The sequence below is a fragment of the Saccoglossus kowalevskii genome, chromosome 1, assembly GCF_978046115.1.
Source record: "Saccoglossus kowalevskii chromosome 1, keSacKowa6.1, whole genome shotgun sequence".
Classification (NCBI taxonomy): Eukaryota; Metazoa; Hemichordata; class Enteropneusta; family Harrimaniidae; genus Saccoglossus; species Saccoglossus kowalevskii.
In genome coordinates this window covers 46,431,954-46,450,619 of record NC_140641.1, presented here as the reverse complement: position 1 = coordinate 46,450,619, position 18,666 = coordinate 46,431,954, and the positions used below count along the sequence as shown (strand labels likewise).

The 18,666-nt window shown below is 35.2% G+C and overlaps 1 protein-coding gene and 1 long non-coding RNA gene across 4 annotated transcripts in view; both read left to right on the top strand.

The window, feature by feature from the left end:
* Positions 1-14,378, top strand: part of LOC102804159 (uncharacterized) — a 50,962-nt gene extending 36,584 nt beyond the window's left edge. For all 3 annotated transcript variants that reach the window (XM_085502633.1, XM_085502629.1, XM_085502637.1), the window contains 5 exons: positions 411-545; positions 637-717; positions 9,971-10,412; positions 10,551-10,666; positions 11,949-14,378. In XM_085502633.1, coding sequence (XP_085358759.1) covers positions 411-545; positions 637-717; positions 9,971-10,412; positions 10,551-10,666; positions 11,949-12,062 — 888 coding nt within the window. In that variant the 3' untranslated portion in view covers positions 12,063-14,378. The remainder of the gene's footprint in view (positions 1-410; positions 546-636; positions 718-9,970; positions 10,413-10,550; positions 10,667-11,948) is intronic.
* Positions 14,379-14,451: 73 nt separating this feature from the next.
* On the top strand, positions 14,452-16,096 carry LOC144360323 (uncharacterized). Its single transcript, XR_013422203.2, has 2 exons — positions 14,452-14,616; positions 15,633-16,096. It is a non-coding gene; the product is annotated as an uncharacterized LOC144360323 (long non-coding RNA).
* The last annotated feature ends 2,570 nt before the right edge of the window (positions 16,097-18,666 follow it).

Genomic DNA, 18,666 nt, shown 5'->3' with positions numbered 1-18,666 from the left:
AGAGCACTATCAACACTTAACAGTTTGGCAACTGGATCAAAACCCCAAGCATGATGGCTCCCAAATAGGTGTTCTCTGGAACCTTTATATTTGAAAAAGGTTGTCACTTCAGACCATACCCACTTAGGTGGCACATGCATATATAGCCCCAGAAAACTAGTCGTGTTCATAATTGACCTGTCCCATTGACTCGAAGTTTCATGTTACTAAAATCATGTGATTCCACTTCAGTTGCCAAGAATGGTCGATCATACACAATAGTTACTGAAATTACAGCCACTCTTTGCTATGATTGGTCTATCTTTTTTTTCCTGAAATGTTTTGTTGAATTTCTCATTGTGCAATTTGATTTCTTGGTTTCCTTCATTATGTATGTATGTTATTTACAAGTTTAATTTTGTTCAACTTAGATTTCAAGGAAGAAACATTTGAGACATTTGCGGAATTCCAAACATTTAAGCATTGTTCGAATCGCAAAAGCTGTTGTTGGTCTTGGCAACGCCGTTAAAGACTATGATGGAAAAAAGATATATTCATTGATAAAGGTAAGACTAACCTGTAGCCAGACATTGTGGTATTGTAACATTAACAGATATCTGTTGCATTGTTATACTAATGGAACACTCTTCTTTGTAGAAACATGAACAACTTCTTTTTGAAACTGAAACTGAGCCATCAAAGGAACGATGTCCAATTTGCCAAATGGGTTTGAAAGAGGTAGGTATTGTTACCTTGTCAGACATCTAGGAAAAATGTTGGTCTTTATTATTGTTCTCCCTCATGTCTGTCCATTCATCCATCTTACTGTAACTGTAAGTCTCAAAAATCAATTGACTGGTGAAAGTGGCTTTTTTGGTCTACCTTCGAACAAAGTATGAAAATAGGGAGTGGCGTCATTGTACCTCACCATTGTCACCATTAGTCTAATGTATCTCACCATTAGTCTAATGTATCTCACCATTAGTCTAATGTATCTCACCATTAGTCTAATGTATCTCACCATTATCTAATGTAACTCACCATTAGTCTAATGTAACTCACCATTGTCACCATTGGTCTAATGTATCTCACCAATAGTCTAATGTAACTTGCCATTAGTCTAATGTAACTTGCCATTGTCACCATTAGTCTAATGTAACTCACCATTAGTCTAATCTCACCATTGTCACCATTAGTCTAATGTATCGCGCCATTGTCACCATTAATCTAATGTATCTCGCCATTGTCACCATTAGTCTAATGTATCTCGCCATTGTCACCATTAGTCTAATGCATCTCACCATTGTCACCATCAGTCTAATGCATCTCGCCATTGTCACCATTAGTCTAATGTATCTCACCATTATCTAATGTAACTCACCATTAGTCTAATCTCACCATTGTCACCATTAGTCTAATGTATCTCACCATTATCTAATGTATCTCACCATTATCTAATGTATCTCACCATTATCTAATGTATCTCACCATTATCTAATGTAACTCACCATTAGTCTAATGTATCTCACCATAATCTAATGTAACTCACCATTAGTCTAATGTAACTCGCCATTGTCACCATTAGTCTAATGTATCTCACCGTTAGTCTAATGTAACTCGCCATTGTCACCATTAGTCTAATCTCACCATTGTCACCATTAGTCTAATGTAACTCACCATTAGTCTAATCTCACCATTGTCACCACTAGTCTAATGTAACTCACCATTGTTACCATTAGTCTAATGTAACTCACCATTGTCACCATTAGTCTAATGTATCTCACCATTGTCACCATTAGTCTAATCTCACCATTGTCACCATTAGTTTAATGTAACTCACCATTAGTCTAATCTCACCATTGTCACCATTAGTCTAATGTATCTCACCATTGTCACCATTAGTCTAATGTATCTCGCCATTGTCACCATTAGTCTAATGTATCTCACCATTGTTACCATTAGTCTAATGTATCTCACCATTGTTACCATTAGTCTAATGTATCTCGCCATTGTCACCATTAGTCTAATGCATCTCACCATTGTCACCATTAGTCTAATGTATCTCGCCATTGTCACCATTAGTCTAATGTATCTCACCATTATCTAATATAACTCACCATTATCTAATGTAACTCACCATTGTCACCATTAGTCTAATGTATCTCGCCATTGTCACCATTAGTCTAATGTATCTCGCCATTGTCACCATTAGTCTAATGTATCTCACCATTATCTAATGTAACTCACCATTAGTCTAATGTAACTCACCATTAGTCCAATGTAACTCACCATTAGTCTTATGTAACTCACCATTAGTCTAATGTATCTCACCATAATCTAATGTATCTCGCCATTATCACCATTAGTCTAATGTATCTCACCATTGTTACCATTAGTCTAATGTATCTCGCCATTGTCACCATTAGTCTAATGCATCTCACCATTGTTACCATTATCTAATGTAACTCACCATTGTTACCATTAGTCTAATGTATCTCACCATTGTTACCATTAGTCTAATGTATCTCGCCATTGTCACCATTAGTCTAATGTATCTCACCATTATCTAATGTAACTCACCATTATCTAATGTATCTCGCCATTGTCACCATTAGTCTAATGTATCTCACCATTATCTAATATAACTCACCATTATCTAATGTAACTCACCATTGTTACCATTAGTCTAATGTATCTCGCCATTGTCACCATTAGTCTAATGTATCTCACCATTGTTACCATTAGTCTAAATGTATCTCGCCATTGTCACCATTAGTCTAATGCATCTCACCATTGTCACCATTAGTCTAATGCATCTCACCATTGTCACCATTAGTCTAATGTATCTCGCCATTGTTACCATTAGTCTAATGTATCTCACCATTATCTAATGTAACTCACCATTATCTAATGTAACTCACCATTAGTCTAATCTCACCATTGTCACCATTATCTAATGTATCTTGCCATTATCTAATGTATCTCGCCATTATCTAATGTATCTCGCCATTATCTAATGTATCTCACCATTATCTAATGTATCTCACCATTATCTAATGTATCTCACCATTATCTAATGTATCTCACCATTATCTAATGTATCTCACCATTATCTAATGTATCTCACCATTATCTAATGTATCTCACCATTATCTAATGTATCTCACCATTATCTAATGTATCTCACCATTAGTCTAATGTAACTCACCATTAGTCTAATGTAACTCACCATTAGTCTAATGTAACTCACCATTAGTCTAATCTCACCATTGTCACCATTAGTCTAATGTATCTCACCATTATCTAATGTAACTCACCATTAGTCTAATCTCACCATTGTCACCATTAGTCTAATGTATCTCACCATTATCTAATGTATCTCACCATTATCTAATGTATCTCACCATTATCTAATGTATCTCACCATTATCTAATGTAACTCACCATTAGTCTAATGTATCTCACCATAATCTAATGTAACTCACCATTAGTCTAATGTAACTCGCCATTGTCACCATTAGTCTAATGTATCTCACCGTTAGTCTAATGTAACTCGCCATTGTCACCATTAGTCTAATCTCACCATTGTCACCATTAGTCTAATGTAACTCACCATTAGTCTAATCTCACCATTGTCACCACTAGTCTAATGTAACTCACCATTGTTACCATTAGTCTAATGTAACTCACCATTGTCACCATTAGTCTAATGTATCTCACCATTGTCACCATTAGTCTAATCTCACCATTGTCACCATTAGTTTAATGTAACTCACCATTAGTCTAATCTCACCATTGTCACCATTAGTCTAATGTATCTCACCATTGTCACCATTAGTCTAATGTATCTCGCCATTGTCACCATTAGTCTAATGTATCTCGCCATTGTTACCATTAGTCTAATGTATCTCACCATTGTTACCATTAGTCTAATGTATCTCGCCATTGTCACCATTAGTCTAATGCATCTCGCCATTGTCACCATTAGTCTAATGTATCTCGCCATTGTCACCATTAGTCTAATGTATCTCACCATTATCTAATATAACTCACCATTATCTAATGTAACTCACCATTGTCACCATTAGTCTAATGTATCTCGCCATTGTCACCATTAGTCTAATGTATCTCGCCATTGTCACCATTAGTCTAATGTATCTCACCATTATCTAATGTAACTCACCATTAGTCTAATGTAACTCACCATTAGTCCAATGTAACTCACCATTAGTCTTATGTAACTCACCATTAGTCTAATGTATCTCACCATAATCTAATGTATCTCGCCATTATCACCATTAGTCTAATGTATCTCACCATTGTTACCATTAGTCTAATGTATCTCGCCATTGTCACCATTAGTCTAATGCATCTCACCATTGTTACCATTATCTAATGTAACTCACCATTGTTACCATTAGTCTAATGTATCTCGCCATTGTCACCATTAGTCTAATGTATCTCGCCATTGTCACCATTAGTCTAATGTATCTCACCGTTAGTCTAATGTAACTCGCCATTGTCACCATTAGTCTAATCTCACCATTGTCACCATTAGTCTAATGTAACTCACCATTAGTCTAATCTCACCATTGTCACCACTAGTCTAATGTAACTCACCATTGTTACCATTAGTCTAATGTAACTCACCATTGTCACCATTAGTCTAATGTATCTCACCATTGTCACCATTAGTCTAATCTCACCATTGTCACCATTAGTTTAATGTAACTCACCATTAGTCTAATCTCACCATTGTCACCATTAGTCTAATGTATCTCACCATTGTCACCATTAGTCTAATGTATCTCACCATTGTTACCATTAGTCTAATGTATCTCACCATTGTTACCATTAGTCTAATGTATCTCGCCATTGTCACCATTAGTCTAATGCATCTCACCATTGTCACCATTAGTCTAATGTATCTCGCCATTGTCACCATTAGTCTAATGTATCTCACCATTATCTAATATAACTCACCATTATCTAATGTAACTCACCATTGTCACCATTAGTCTAATGTATCTCGCCATTGTCACCATTAGTCTAATGTATCTCGCCATTGTCACCATTAGTCTAATGTATCTCACCATTATCTAATGTAACTCACCATTAGTCTAATGTAACTCACCATTAGTCTTATGTAACTCACCATTAGTCTAATGTATCTCACCATAATCTAATGTATCTCGCCATTATCACCATTAGTCTAATGTATCTCACCATTGTTACCATTAGTCTAATGTATCTCGCCATTGTCACCATTAGTCTAATGCATCTCACCATTGTTACCATTATCTAATGTAACTCACCATTGTTACCATTAGTCTAATGTATCTCGCCATTGTCACCATTAGTCTAATGTATCTCGCCATTGTCACCATTAGTCTAATGTATCTCGCCATTGTCACCATTAGTCTAATGTATCTCACCATTATCTAATATAACTCACCATTATCTAATGTAACTCACCATTGTCACCATTAGTCTAATGTATCTCGCCATTGTCACCATTAGTCTAATGTATCTCACCATTATCTAATATAACTCACCATTATCTAATGTAACTCACCATTGTCACCATTAGTCTAATGTATCTCGCCATTGTCACCATTAGTCTAATGTATCTCACCATTATCTAATGTAACTCACCATTAGTCTAATGTAACTCACCATTAGTCCAATGTAACTCACCATTAGTCTTATGTAACTCACCATTAGTCTAATGTATCTCACCATAATCTAATGTATCTCGCCATTATCACCATTAGTCTAATGTATCTCACCATTGTTACCATTAGTCTAATGTATCTCGCCATTGTCACCATTAGTCTAATGCATCTCACCATTGTTACCATTATCTAATGTAACTCACCATTGTTACCATTAGTCTAATGTATCTCGCCATTGTCACCATTAGTCTAATGTATCTCGCCATTGTCACCATTAGTCTAATGTATCTCGCCATTGTCACCATTAGTCTAATGTATCTCACCATTATCTAATGTAACTCACCATTATCTAATGTATCTCGCCATTGTCACCATTAGTCTAATGTATCTCACCATTGTTACCATTAGTCTAAATGTATCTCGCCATTGTCACCATTAGTCTAATGCATCTCACCATTGTCACCATTAGTCTAATGCATCTCACCATTGTCACCATTAGTCTAATGTATCTCGCCATTGTTACCATTAGTCTAATGTATCTCACCATTATCTAATGTAACTCACCATTATCTAATGTAACTCACCATTAGTCTAATCTCACCATTGTCACCATTATCTAATGTATCTTGCCATTATCTAATGTATCTCGCCATTATCTAATGTATCTCACCATTATCTAATGTATCTCACCATTATCTAATGTATCTCACCATTATCTAATGTATCTCACCATTATCTAATGTATCTCACCATTATCTAATGTATCTCACCATTATCTAATGTATCTCACCATTATCTAATGTAACTCACCATTATCTAATGTAACTCACCATTAGTCTAATGTAACTCACCATTAGTCTAATGTAACTCACCATTAGTCTAATGTAACTCACCATTAGTCCAATGTAACTCACCATTAGTCTTATGTAACTCACCATTAGTCTAATGTATCTCACCATAATCTAATGTATCTCGCCATTATCACCATTAGTCTAATGTATCTCACCATTGTTACCATTAGTCTAATGTATCTCGCCATTGTCACCATTAGTCTAATGTATCTCACCATTGTTACCATTAGTCTAATGTATCTCGCCATTGTCACCATTAGTCTAATGCATCTCACCATTGTTACCATTATCTAATGTAACTCACCATTGTTACCATTAGTCTAATGTATCTCACCATTGTTACCATTAGTCTAATGTATCTCGCCATTGTCACCATTAGTCTAATGTATCTCGCCATTGTCACCATTAGTCTAATGTATCTCGCCATTGTCACCATTAGTCTAATGTATCTCACCATTATCTAATGTAACTCACCATTATCTAATGTATCTCGCCATTGTCACCATTAGTCTAATGTATCTCACCGTTAGTCTAACGTAACTCACCATTGTCACCATTAGTCTAACGTAACTCACCATTGTCACCATTAGTCTAATGTAACTCACCATTAGTCTAATCTCGCCATTGTCACCATTAGTCTAATGTATCTCGCCATTGTCACCATTAGTCTAATGCATCTCACCATTGTCACCATTAGTCTAATGTATCTCGCCATTGTCACCATTAGTCTAATGTATCTCACCATTATCTAATGTAACTCACCATTATCTAATGTAACTCACCATTGTTACCATTAGTCTAATGTATCTCGCCATTGTCACCATTAGTCTAATGTATCTCACCATTGTTACCATTAGTCTAATGTATCTCACCATTGTTACCATTAGTCTAATGTATCTCGCCATTGTCACCATTAGTCTAATGCATCTCACCATTGTCACCATTAGTCTAATGTATCTCGCCATTGTCACCATTAGTCTAATGTATCTCACCATTATCTAATGTAACTCACCATTATCTAATTTATCTAATGTAACTCACCATTATCTAATGTATCTCGCCATTGTCACCATTAGTCTAATGTATCTCACCATTGTTACCATTAGTCTAATGTATCTCACCATTGTTACCATTAGTCTAATGTATCTCGCCATTGTCACCATTAGTCTAATGCATCTCACCATTGTCACCATTAGTCTAATGTATCTCGCCATTGTCACCATTAGTCTAATGTATCTCACCATTATCTAATGTATCTCACCATTATCTAATGTAACTCACCATTGTTACCATTAGTCTAATGTATCTCACCATTGTTACCATTAGTCTAATGTATCTCGCCATTGTCACCATTAGTCTAATGTATCTCACCATTATCTAATGTAACTCACCATTATCTAATGTATCTCGCCATTGTCACCATTAGTCTAATGTATCTCACCGTTAGTCTAATGTAACTCACCATTAGTCTAATGTAACTCACCATTGTCACCATTAGTCTAATGTAACTCACCATTATCTAATGTAACTCACCATTATCTAATGTAACTCACCATTATCTAATGTATCTCGCCATTGTCACCATTAGTCTAATGTATCTCGCCATTGTCACCATTAGTCTAATGCATCTCACCATTGTCACCATTAGTCTAATGTATCTCGCCATTGTCACCATTAGTCTAATGTATCTCACCATTATCTAATGTAACTCACCATTATCTAATGTAACTCACCATTGTCACCATTAGTCTAATGTATCTCGCCATTGTCACCATTAGTCTAATGTATCTCACCATTGTTACCATTAGTCTAATGTATCTCACCATTGTTACCATTAGTCTAATGCATCTCACCATTGTCACCATTAGTCTAATGTATCTCGCCATTGTCACCATTAGTCTAATGTATCTCACCATTATCTAATGTAACTCACCATTGTTACCATTAGTCTAATGTATCTCACCATTGTTACCATTAGTCTAATGTATCTCGCCATTGTCACCATTAGTCTATTGTATCTCACCATTATCTAATGTAACTCACCATTATCTAATGTATCTCGCCATTGTCACCATTAGTCTAATGTATCTCGCCATTGTCACCATTAGTCTAATGTATCTCACCGTTAGTCTAATGTAACTCACCATTGTCACCATTAGTCTAATGTAACTCACCATTGTCACCATTAGTCTAATGTAACTCACCATTAGTCTAATCTCACCATTGTCACCATTAGTCTAATGTATCTCGCCATTGTCACCATTAGTCTAATGTATCTCGCCATTGTCACCATTAGTCTAATGCATCTCACCATTGTCACCATTAGTCTAATGTATCTCGCCATTGTCACCATTAGTCTAATGTATCTCACCATTATCTAATGTAACTCACCATTATCTAATGTAACTCACCATTATCTAATGTAACTCACCATTAGTCTAATGTAACTCACCATTATCTAATGTAACTCACCATTAGTCTAATGTATCTCACCATTAGTCTAATGTATCTCACCATTAGTCTAATGTATCTCACCATTATCTAATGTATCTCACCATTATCTAATGTATCTCACCATTATCTAATGTATCTCACCATTATCTAATGTATCTCACCATTATCTAATGTATCTCACCATTATCTAATGTATCTCACCATTATCTAATGTATCTCACCATTATCTAATGTATCTCACCATTATCTAATGTATCTCACCATTATCTAATGTATCTCACCATTATCTAATGTATCTCACCATTATCTAATGTATCTCACCATTATCTAATGTATCTCACCATTATCTAATGTATCTCACCATTATCTAATGTATCTCACCATTATCTAATGTATCTCACCATTATCTAATGTATCTCACCATTATCTAATGTATCTCACCATTATCTAATGTAACTCACCATTATCTAATGTAACTCACCATTATCTAATCTAACTCACCATTATCTAATGTAACTCACCATTATCTAATGTAACTCACCATTATCTAATGTAACTCACCATTATCTAATGTAACTCACCATTATCTAATGTAACTCACCATTATCTAATGTAACTCACCATTAGTCTAATGTAACTCGCCATTGTCACCATTAGTCTAATCTTACCATTGTCACCATTAGTCTAATGTATCTCACCATTAGTCTAATCTCACCATTGTCACCATTAGTCTAATGTAACTCACCATTGTCACCATTAGTCTTATGTATCTCACCGTTAGTCTAATGTAACTCACCATTGTCACCATTAGTCTAATGTAACTCACCATTGTCACCATTAGTCTAATGTAACTCACCATTGTCACCATTAGTCTAATGTATCTCACCATTGTCACCATTAGTCTAATGTATCTCACCATTGTCACCATTAGTCTAATGTAACTCACCATTAGTTTAATGCAACTCCCATTGGTTCATTTTCAAATATGGATGTTTATTTGTTTTTTTCTAGTCTTTAGAAGCTCGTCATTATGGAACAGTTCTTCACAATCATAATAGATATTACTTGGAAGAGTTGGTTATTGGTTTTCAACCACTCAAAAAAATGGACTGTGTGCAAAACTTGACGCCTGAAGAAATAATTGAAGCTGTAGCTATGGCTGACAAAAAAGATTCACTTGAAATTTCCATGGAAACAGAATCCATAGAAACACCTAAGAAACGTGATGATACATCATCAAAACAGCTCTTCTTTGTAGACAAGAAGGGTGAAAATGATACAAGAGAATCAATGGAAACAACAACAGCAGACACATCTGGTGACCATTCTGATGCTGCAGGTGAACTGGCTGGTAAATCAAAAGGAGATGCTGTGCACCATGTAAAACGTCATTATTTTTCAAATGAAGAGTATTCAACTTTGAAGGCTGCTTTTAATAAAAATGAAACAATTGGTAGGTGCACAACTGTTTATGTGGTTCAAGAGCTAAATTGGATTCCAAATATACGACAGAAATGCAGCTTGAGCTGTTGCTGTTCTTGAGCATTTTCTCTGGCACGCCCTGACATAACCGTTTCTTGTTTAATTCTAGGTCAAGAATTTATCAGACCATGTTTATATTGTGTTGTATGTGAGCGTTATATCTTGGAACCTGAAGACTCCAGAGATCAACACTGTCAAACAAAACGTCACTACCGAGCAGCTGAGGTAAGTCTGTACAGCATAGCTAATGATGTTTGAATGGATCCACTGTGTATATACAAATAGTTGTTGCCTGAGGTATCACTTTTGAAGGTACTTTACGCCAGAAAGTATTTGCACACTACACTACACTACACGCAGATATCTTTCAATAAAATAAACTCAATAATGGTTTGAATAAATATATTTATGTATCTAATAAAATGTGTTTTTACACACATTAAAAACAAAAATTTTGAATTCTCATGCACGATTGAATAAAAATGGCAGTCTGAACGAAACAGTGAAAAAACATTTGCATTCTCTACAGAGAATACTGTGTAAACGCAAGCTCATGAATATTCATGAAGAAATAGAACGCGGCGATTGTCAATAATGTGTGTGTCCACCTCTTCGCTGGATGACTTCTCTAAGCCATTTTGGCATGGTATCGACGAGTTTCCGACAAATGTTCACCTGGAACTGTCCCCAAGCTTCCATGATACTCGCATATAAATCCTCGATGTTAGCGACTGTTCGGGAATGCTTTGAAAATTACCATTCTTATAGTCTTGATTTTATTGTGCTCAAACTCTATCTTTTCCCAGTGAGTTGATTAAAATTGGCACGCAAATCACGGGCGATGTGAAACCTATTCGCTAAACTAGACCGGATGAGTAGCCGGTCTTTGCGTTCCGCTGTATGCCCTGGTCGACCTGATCGACGATGAGTGCTCATACTACCTCACAGACGAAGTTTCCACAGGTTGAAACGTATGGAGCCTTCAGAAATTCCCAGTTTTCTGCCATTTCCTTTATAGGAACTCCCTCTGTATACAGTGCTTCAATGTCTAAATTTGCCACACATTTTCTGAATTGTTATTGTGTAAATACTTTCTGGTGGGTCTGTATATCATTGAGGTCAGTATAAAAAACAGGAATGACTAATATATATACTTGGGACAGACATTAATCAAGCTTGCTTCACATGTATAGCATTATATTGAAGCACTAAAATGAAACTAACACAGCGGTCTAAATTTGCCACACATTTTCTGTTGGTGGGTGAGCAATTAACCAATTCTGTTTTGCAATGATATAAGTTATGTTGTACTAGTGTCATGAGAAATGGAAAATAGAATTTCATGGTCTGTCCATATTTTAATCTTATGTGCTGTGACATTATTTGGATATCGTTAGACGAATCTTCCGTAAATGCTATCTTCCATCCAAGCTAATTTTAATACTTTTTAGTATAGTTGCTAGCTGGCTGTTACATCATACATCACTATAGTTTCCTTCATTCATAGGATGCTGTAAAACCTCTGAAAACTGAAAGTAGTACACCTGGAGGAATCAGAGGACGGGGACGTGGACGTGGGCGTGGCCGTGGCCAAGGACAGACTCCGGAAGCTACCAGTTAAACAGACTTATTAATTTAACTGATCTATTTTTTGTTTTAGAATTTCTAGCATGCTTCAATAAAATAAGGTGTGAATAAAGTGGGACATTATAATAGTTTCATGAATCAGAGCAGATTTCATTTAAATAACTATTCTGTAAAAGCATAGAATGTTTTGAAATTCACTTTCTTGAGTTCTTGTGTTATGTTGAAATTATTTAACAGCCAAATTTGCTGTATGTCTAAGCTATATTAGTAAAGAAATTCTGTAATCTAGAGGTTAACAGATGATTTTATATGTAGACAATTCTAGTGCTAAATATGTGAACTTCATGCTACCTTGAGTTATTCCATAACTTCATACATTTGGGGGATCAAACTTGTAAAGTTAAATAATTCTGTGATATATAGGATATTTCATTTGATTGATGGTACACCAATGGACCCCTTTTTGTTCCAACTTCTTGTTTGGTAGCTTTTATACCTCCATCTGAGCACATTTCCGGCACAATAATCCAGTACACCCATCTGGAAAACCAATTTAATCATAGTCATGGGCTAATGAAGTCTAAGCCTTAATGTTGCAGACAACCTGTCATACATGGAATTACAAAGCACTAGGAAACCACAAAAAAAACAACTGTAACCTGTAAGAATATGAAGTTGTGTAACAGACTTTAATCCACATTTTATCATAGGATATAAGTATCAGCAGAAAGCTTATCTAGATGCTGTGCTATTTACTAAAGATTTTTATTTGTATCTGTACTAGGGATTTTAACCATGCTTTTCTGGTTACAGAATTGTTCTGACTCTGGTATTATATTGTAGTGATAGACTTGTAATAGTAATATTTCATTCAATTAACTTTACTTAGTTTTGTGGTCTTAGGAATGTAATTCATTTGAGGAACTTTGAGAAGTCAAGTTTAAGCTCAATTGCTTGAATGTTTACTCAAACTTGTTGTGGTATACATATTATGGTAGATTCTAACTAAATTTGCATGGCTGTATATTTTATTAGCGACGCTTTGTCGACTTGAGCTTATCATATAAATGATTTTCCATCATCGTCGTCATCAATTTTTTAGCTCCGCTGTCGACTTTGTCGAGCGGAGCTTATCATATTGAGTGATTGTCTGTGTCAATGTTTTACTTTTTCGACTTCTTCTTGAAAACTACAAGCCTGGATGCTTTGATACTTGGTGTATATGTACCTTGGGTAGACCTCTCTCAGATTTGTTCATTTTGTAATGATATCTTTAATTCTCTAATTTTGGTGAATATTTTTGTCATTTTTGGTAAAAAGTGATATTTTCGACTTCTTGTTAAAAACCGCAAGTCCAATTGCTTTGATATTACATATATACCGGGTGGGTACTACATGTGGACCTCTCTCAGATTTGTTCATTTTGTAATGATATCTTTAATTATCTAATTTTGGTGAATATTTTTGTCATTTTTGGTAAAAAGTGATATTTTCTTCTTGTTAAAAACCACAATCATTTATGGTGAAAAATGATATTTTTGAATTCTTGTTGAAAACAGAAAGTCCCATTGCATTGATACTATGTATATTGTTCATTTTCTAATTATATCTTCTGTTCTTTAATTGAAATGTGCATTGCTAACAGCGGAGCTATCTCAGCCGAGAGGCTGCTTGTTGACGTCTTCTTGAAAACTACAAGACTTATTGCTTTGGTACTACTTGGTGGCAGACCTTATAGATTTGTTAATTTCATGATATCTTCAATTGTCTAATTTTGATGAATATTTTTGGCATTTTTTGTAAAGTGATATTTTTGACTACTTGTTGCTCGGATACTATACATATAGGTACCTCAGGTAGACATCTCTAAGAATTGTTCATTTTCTAATGATATATTCCGTTCTGTAATTGAAATGCGCATTGCTAACAGTGAAGCTATTTCAGCTGACATGCTGTTTGTTTTTTATCATTGTAATCCTATAATCACAAATGAGTAAACAAAATCCATCTTTTGACCATTACTTGTACCCGTACTTCTTTGCTGAAGAGATGTGCAATAACTTTAAAACAATGTGCTGTATAGAAAGATTGATTGTCTCGTGTTTTATCAATTCTTATCAGGATGGAGTCAAAAAATTGATTTTGATCACTATTGTATGGATTTACCCATACCATATAAAAATTAAATACCTAGTCATACAGAGTTATGACCTACCATTATATGTGTACCACTCACAAATTCATTTAAACATTCAGATGAAATATTAGCCTGAATTTAAATGTCCATGCAATTTTTAGTGTTTCTGTGCATATGTTTTGCTAAGAAAATAAAGTACTTCCAAGAATTCAACGCAAAGCACTATTTTTTGACTCTCATGTGCGAAGCGCAAAAGCAGGGGGTACCAATGAAAGTGTAGCTTTTTAATGAAAATCACAGCTTTGACACCGTGCAGCATAGCTTGGTCAGGAAAAACTTAGCTGCAGGAATGAAATCCGCTAGTTTTGACATCGAGAACTCAAGCTTTGAACATATTTTGATGTTGAAGGCGTGAACAACATGGCTGCCTCCAAAAGCAGTGTTAGCGACGGTAAGTATTTTACCCGTTTTCTCAACAAAATCAACAAGTTATGCTGTGTAATATGCCGCAATCAGTGAGGTTCAGGTTCAATTTCATATCTAGAAAGTTTCAGCCACCATTTTACATTTTACGAAACTTGCAGAGAAATCTCAATTCCAATTTTCGAAGCAAACAGGCTAGCAGGACGTCCTATTCATGTAATGTTGTACATGGCCGTTGTTCATGTATCTGATATACAGTCCGTCCGACTTAAAGTTGACTGACTTAATGCTCTGATTTTTTTTTTATTCCATGCCAACTTTGCATGTATTTCAGTACATTTGTATTATTTTTTACTATTCCAGTGTTCAGACTATGAAAAGGGACAGGGGTGTGTTTCATGTTACTTAGGGACGACGTCAAAAGATCGATGTCGGATAAAAAACTTAATTGCTTTAGTTTTTTTCCAAACCCCCTACCCCCTGCTGAAACTTAATTGATAAATATTGGTCATGGCGTCAGACTACATTCACCATTAAATACAAATTGATAATCGGACAGTAGTATTGCATAGCAGTTGGTTGTCGGGTGGGTGTAACAAGATTTTACAAATGCACCTCATTTGACGCACAGATTTACACTCGAACCCCCCACCCCCAAACTAAAAGAAATAAGTTTTTTTGACCTCAAAAAGTTTCCGTCCTACAAAAACGATTTTATTTTTTAATGAAGTCAAACAAATCTTGGAGTATTTGTAGTTCGTTTTTTTTCTATCCAATCATGGACAGAAATAACCGAAAAGGAAAAAAACAAACACCCAAGACGAGAAAATGTGGGGTTTGGAAAAAAACTAAAGGAATTAAGTTTTTTATCCGACATCGATCTTTTGACGTCGTCCCTTACATGTTTGACTGTGATAGCTACTAGAATTTCAAAGTTTGTACAAAATGTGCTTCAATACTTTGTGCAAAGGATGTTTTAAAGTATACAGCTACATTCAAATAATTGAGTCATATATATTTTTTTTTCTGATGTTTATTTTCCAGAATCACCCATTCGACAAGCCAGATAGACGACGCACGGCCTGACACATATTACAGGGACTCACAAAGTCACATGAACCAGGCAAGGGGGTCACTGGAGTCAGAAGATTTCATAAAGTCAATGAAGAAAGGCTCAGTGGACTTGTGAGACTGGGAAAGAGTACAAAAACAAATTTGTGAAGTGCAAATTCTCAGTCAACTGTCGATGTCAGCATGTCTGTACAGAAAAATAATGCAATTAAAATGCTGAATTATTTTAACAGGAAAAAATTAAAATTTATTAAAATATATGAAAACAGTACACAAATGTAATAGAAAATACACATGATGTTCATAAACTGTAAATAACAATGAACTTTATAGGACTACTTAACCTGATAAAAACCTGCTAAATTTTTCAAGCACAAGTGATATCGATGGTAACTTGCAATATCTTACGCCAAGAAAATAAAGAAGTTTGTTTCTCATTTGCGGCTTTTTATTTTTTTTCTAATTTTTGTTATTCTTCAGTCAAAAAGAACATGCAAAGAGCAACAGAATGTACACAGATAAATTCAAAGCAGTGCTGCTGGGTGGGACTCTTGTATAGCAAAAGTTCTGCAGTTTTACTCTGCCATCACTTGTGTGCAAATAAGCATAACAGATCCTCTACACACATGTCATTCAGAAATGTACACTGCACATTCCTACAGTTACTCAAATTTTCTACCATGTGCACTGCATTATTGTCACTTATTTTGGTGGGCTTCTACTTCAAACGGTTCACGCAGCAGGTCGGAATTGATGAGTGTGAGGAGGAGAAACAAACTTATTTTTTTCTTGGCCTTATAGCCTTTATTTCAATGTTTGTTACATTATTGTATGGATAACATGTTACTTTTCTCAAACTTTTGAGATGACAGACTGAGAACATAATCAGTCATCTATCCACATATCTCGGTTGTAAACAGCCAATCTGAGACATGGTATTCTCTATTTTCATTGTAATATTTGAAGGTTTTGAAAATGACAGGAAATTCAAGTTTAACTAAAATATATTTAAATTCCTGACTGTTTTTTAACAAATTAAAGTTTTCATGACATAGTGTAAGGCAATATCACTTCATTTTAAAACAAGTACTTCTGAACGTTCACATTAAATAGTTGTATGCAGTTAAAATGTCTACTGTCATCCAACCACGATGATAAATAATTTCATGTTCCCTTCATGTCTGTGTAAAGTAATGCATTGTCATATTATTGACATGCTGGGACTAGTACTCTGAAAGCTTGTCCTTGTTTAAAGCTACAAAAAAGGATGCACTAACAGCATTTAATACTGGTGTGCATATATATATAAATAAAAACTGCAATATGGTGTGATTTCCTTTTTTACTAAGCAAAACACAATTAAAAATGCATCTAAAACAATCGTGGATTAAAAGAAAACGTTTCATTGCACCTTGGACCAAACAAAATACAGGTATTGTTGTTCTGAAAGCCTTTGTTTCCTAATTTTTAATGGACAACCAAAAATGTTTCAGAGCTGAATACCAAAGCAGAAGTAAAACACTGTAAAATTGCCATTGAATTGGAGCATAAGGAAACACTTCTGCAAGTAACAGATCACAGGGCACCTGAATTTCCCTCGCTAAATCCAAGTGAAAATTCTTATTTCCTATTCTTTACACATGCATGTACAGCAACAAAAGTGAAAATTAAATCCAAGTGATATCCATAATTTCTGTTTTCAGCAAAAAATAATTCCATTGAAAATAAATTATTTCAAAGAATATTTTTTTTTTACGTTTGGTCAGCTGATTTTTAAAGTTTATTAGCTGTAACTTTTGGCAAGTGTTTCAGTATCGGGTAGTTTTGTTTTGTTGTATCAGCTGTAGTTTCTTGTTCTACTCCCTAAAGCGTAATAAAAATGTTCGGTATTATGCTTATCAAACACAGCCTATATAAGATAAACCAGAATTATTATTGTTGAAAATTTATTTCAAGTGTTGAATGGAATTCATTTGTCGACAATGACATTTGTTAATACACATATACAGAGTATGTTACCAAGTAGAAGATTGTATATTCTAGCATGCTGTGGAGAAGTAGAAAAAGAAACTGTGGCTGATACATTGAACTGAAAATACTAAAAAAATTGCTAAAAGTTACAGCTAATGTCCATTTCAGTATTTATGCACAGTATGACTACAGAAAGAAAAGGCCATACAAACCCACTATTATATTTTGCGAAGTTCACCTTTATGAATAATTTTGGAATAACAACACTAAATGCTATGAAAATTAGCTTGTATGTTTTGTCAGTAGTATCAGTTTCCAAAATGAACCCAACATGGTGTCATACATCTAATTGAAACCTTTGAGTTTGTAGAGCTGAGGGAAAGTTTGCTATTTTTATGCATGTCACCATTTGAGTCATTTCCTTCATATACCCTTTCAGTATGCGTCCCAGTTGCAAACTTCACCAGTCGCCACACTCCCTGGGTCTGAATCATTCACATCTTCTGTCTCAGAACCCATTAGCTTCAATACTTTCCAGAAACTGCAAAGCTCCTAAAACCATGGGAACATACCGAGAACCATCAATCATAATTTTAGTCACTAGTTAAAGTATTATAATTGTAGCCAGAGAGTTTATCAATGCAGCAGTTAATGTAATCCCCTGAGCAATACAGCCAGACAAACAAAGTGGGGTACTCGGCAGAGTTGAAATTTGGTCTGGGGGCGATCACCCCATTTAGTATCCCCAGCCTGTTGTACTCGTGATTTGTTAGGTACAGTGGAATGTGATCTATATAGACAAAGCAATGAGGTGACTCCCCCCCCCCCCTCGTTGACATGTTGGCACCCCCAGCAATTTGACGAGCAGACGATGAAATGAGGTCAGTCACACCTTGGACATAAAATAGAAAACTTGAAATGGATGAATGTCCCAAAATATTCTGGTAAAGGTACAATTCCCATGTTGAGGCTATCATGGATGAAATACTCTGGTTCTCATGATTTGGGATTTTTTTTCCTGCACCAGGGGATGAGT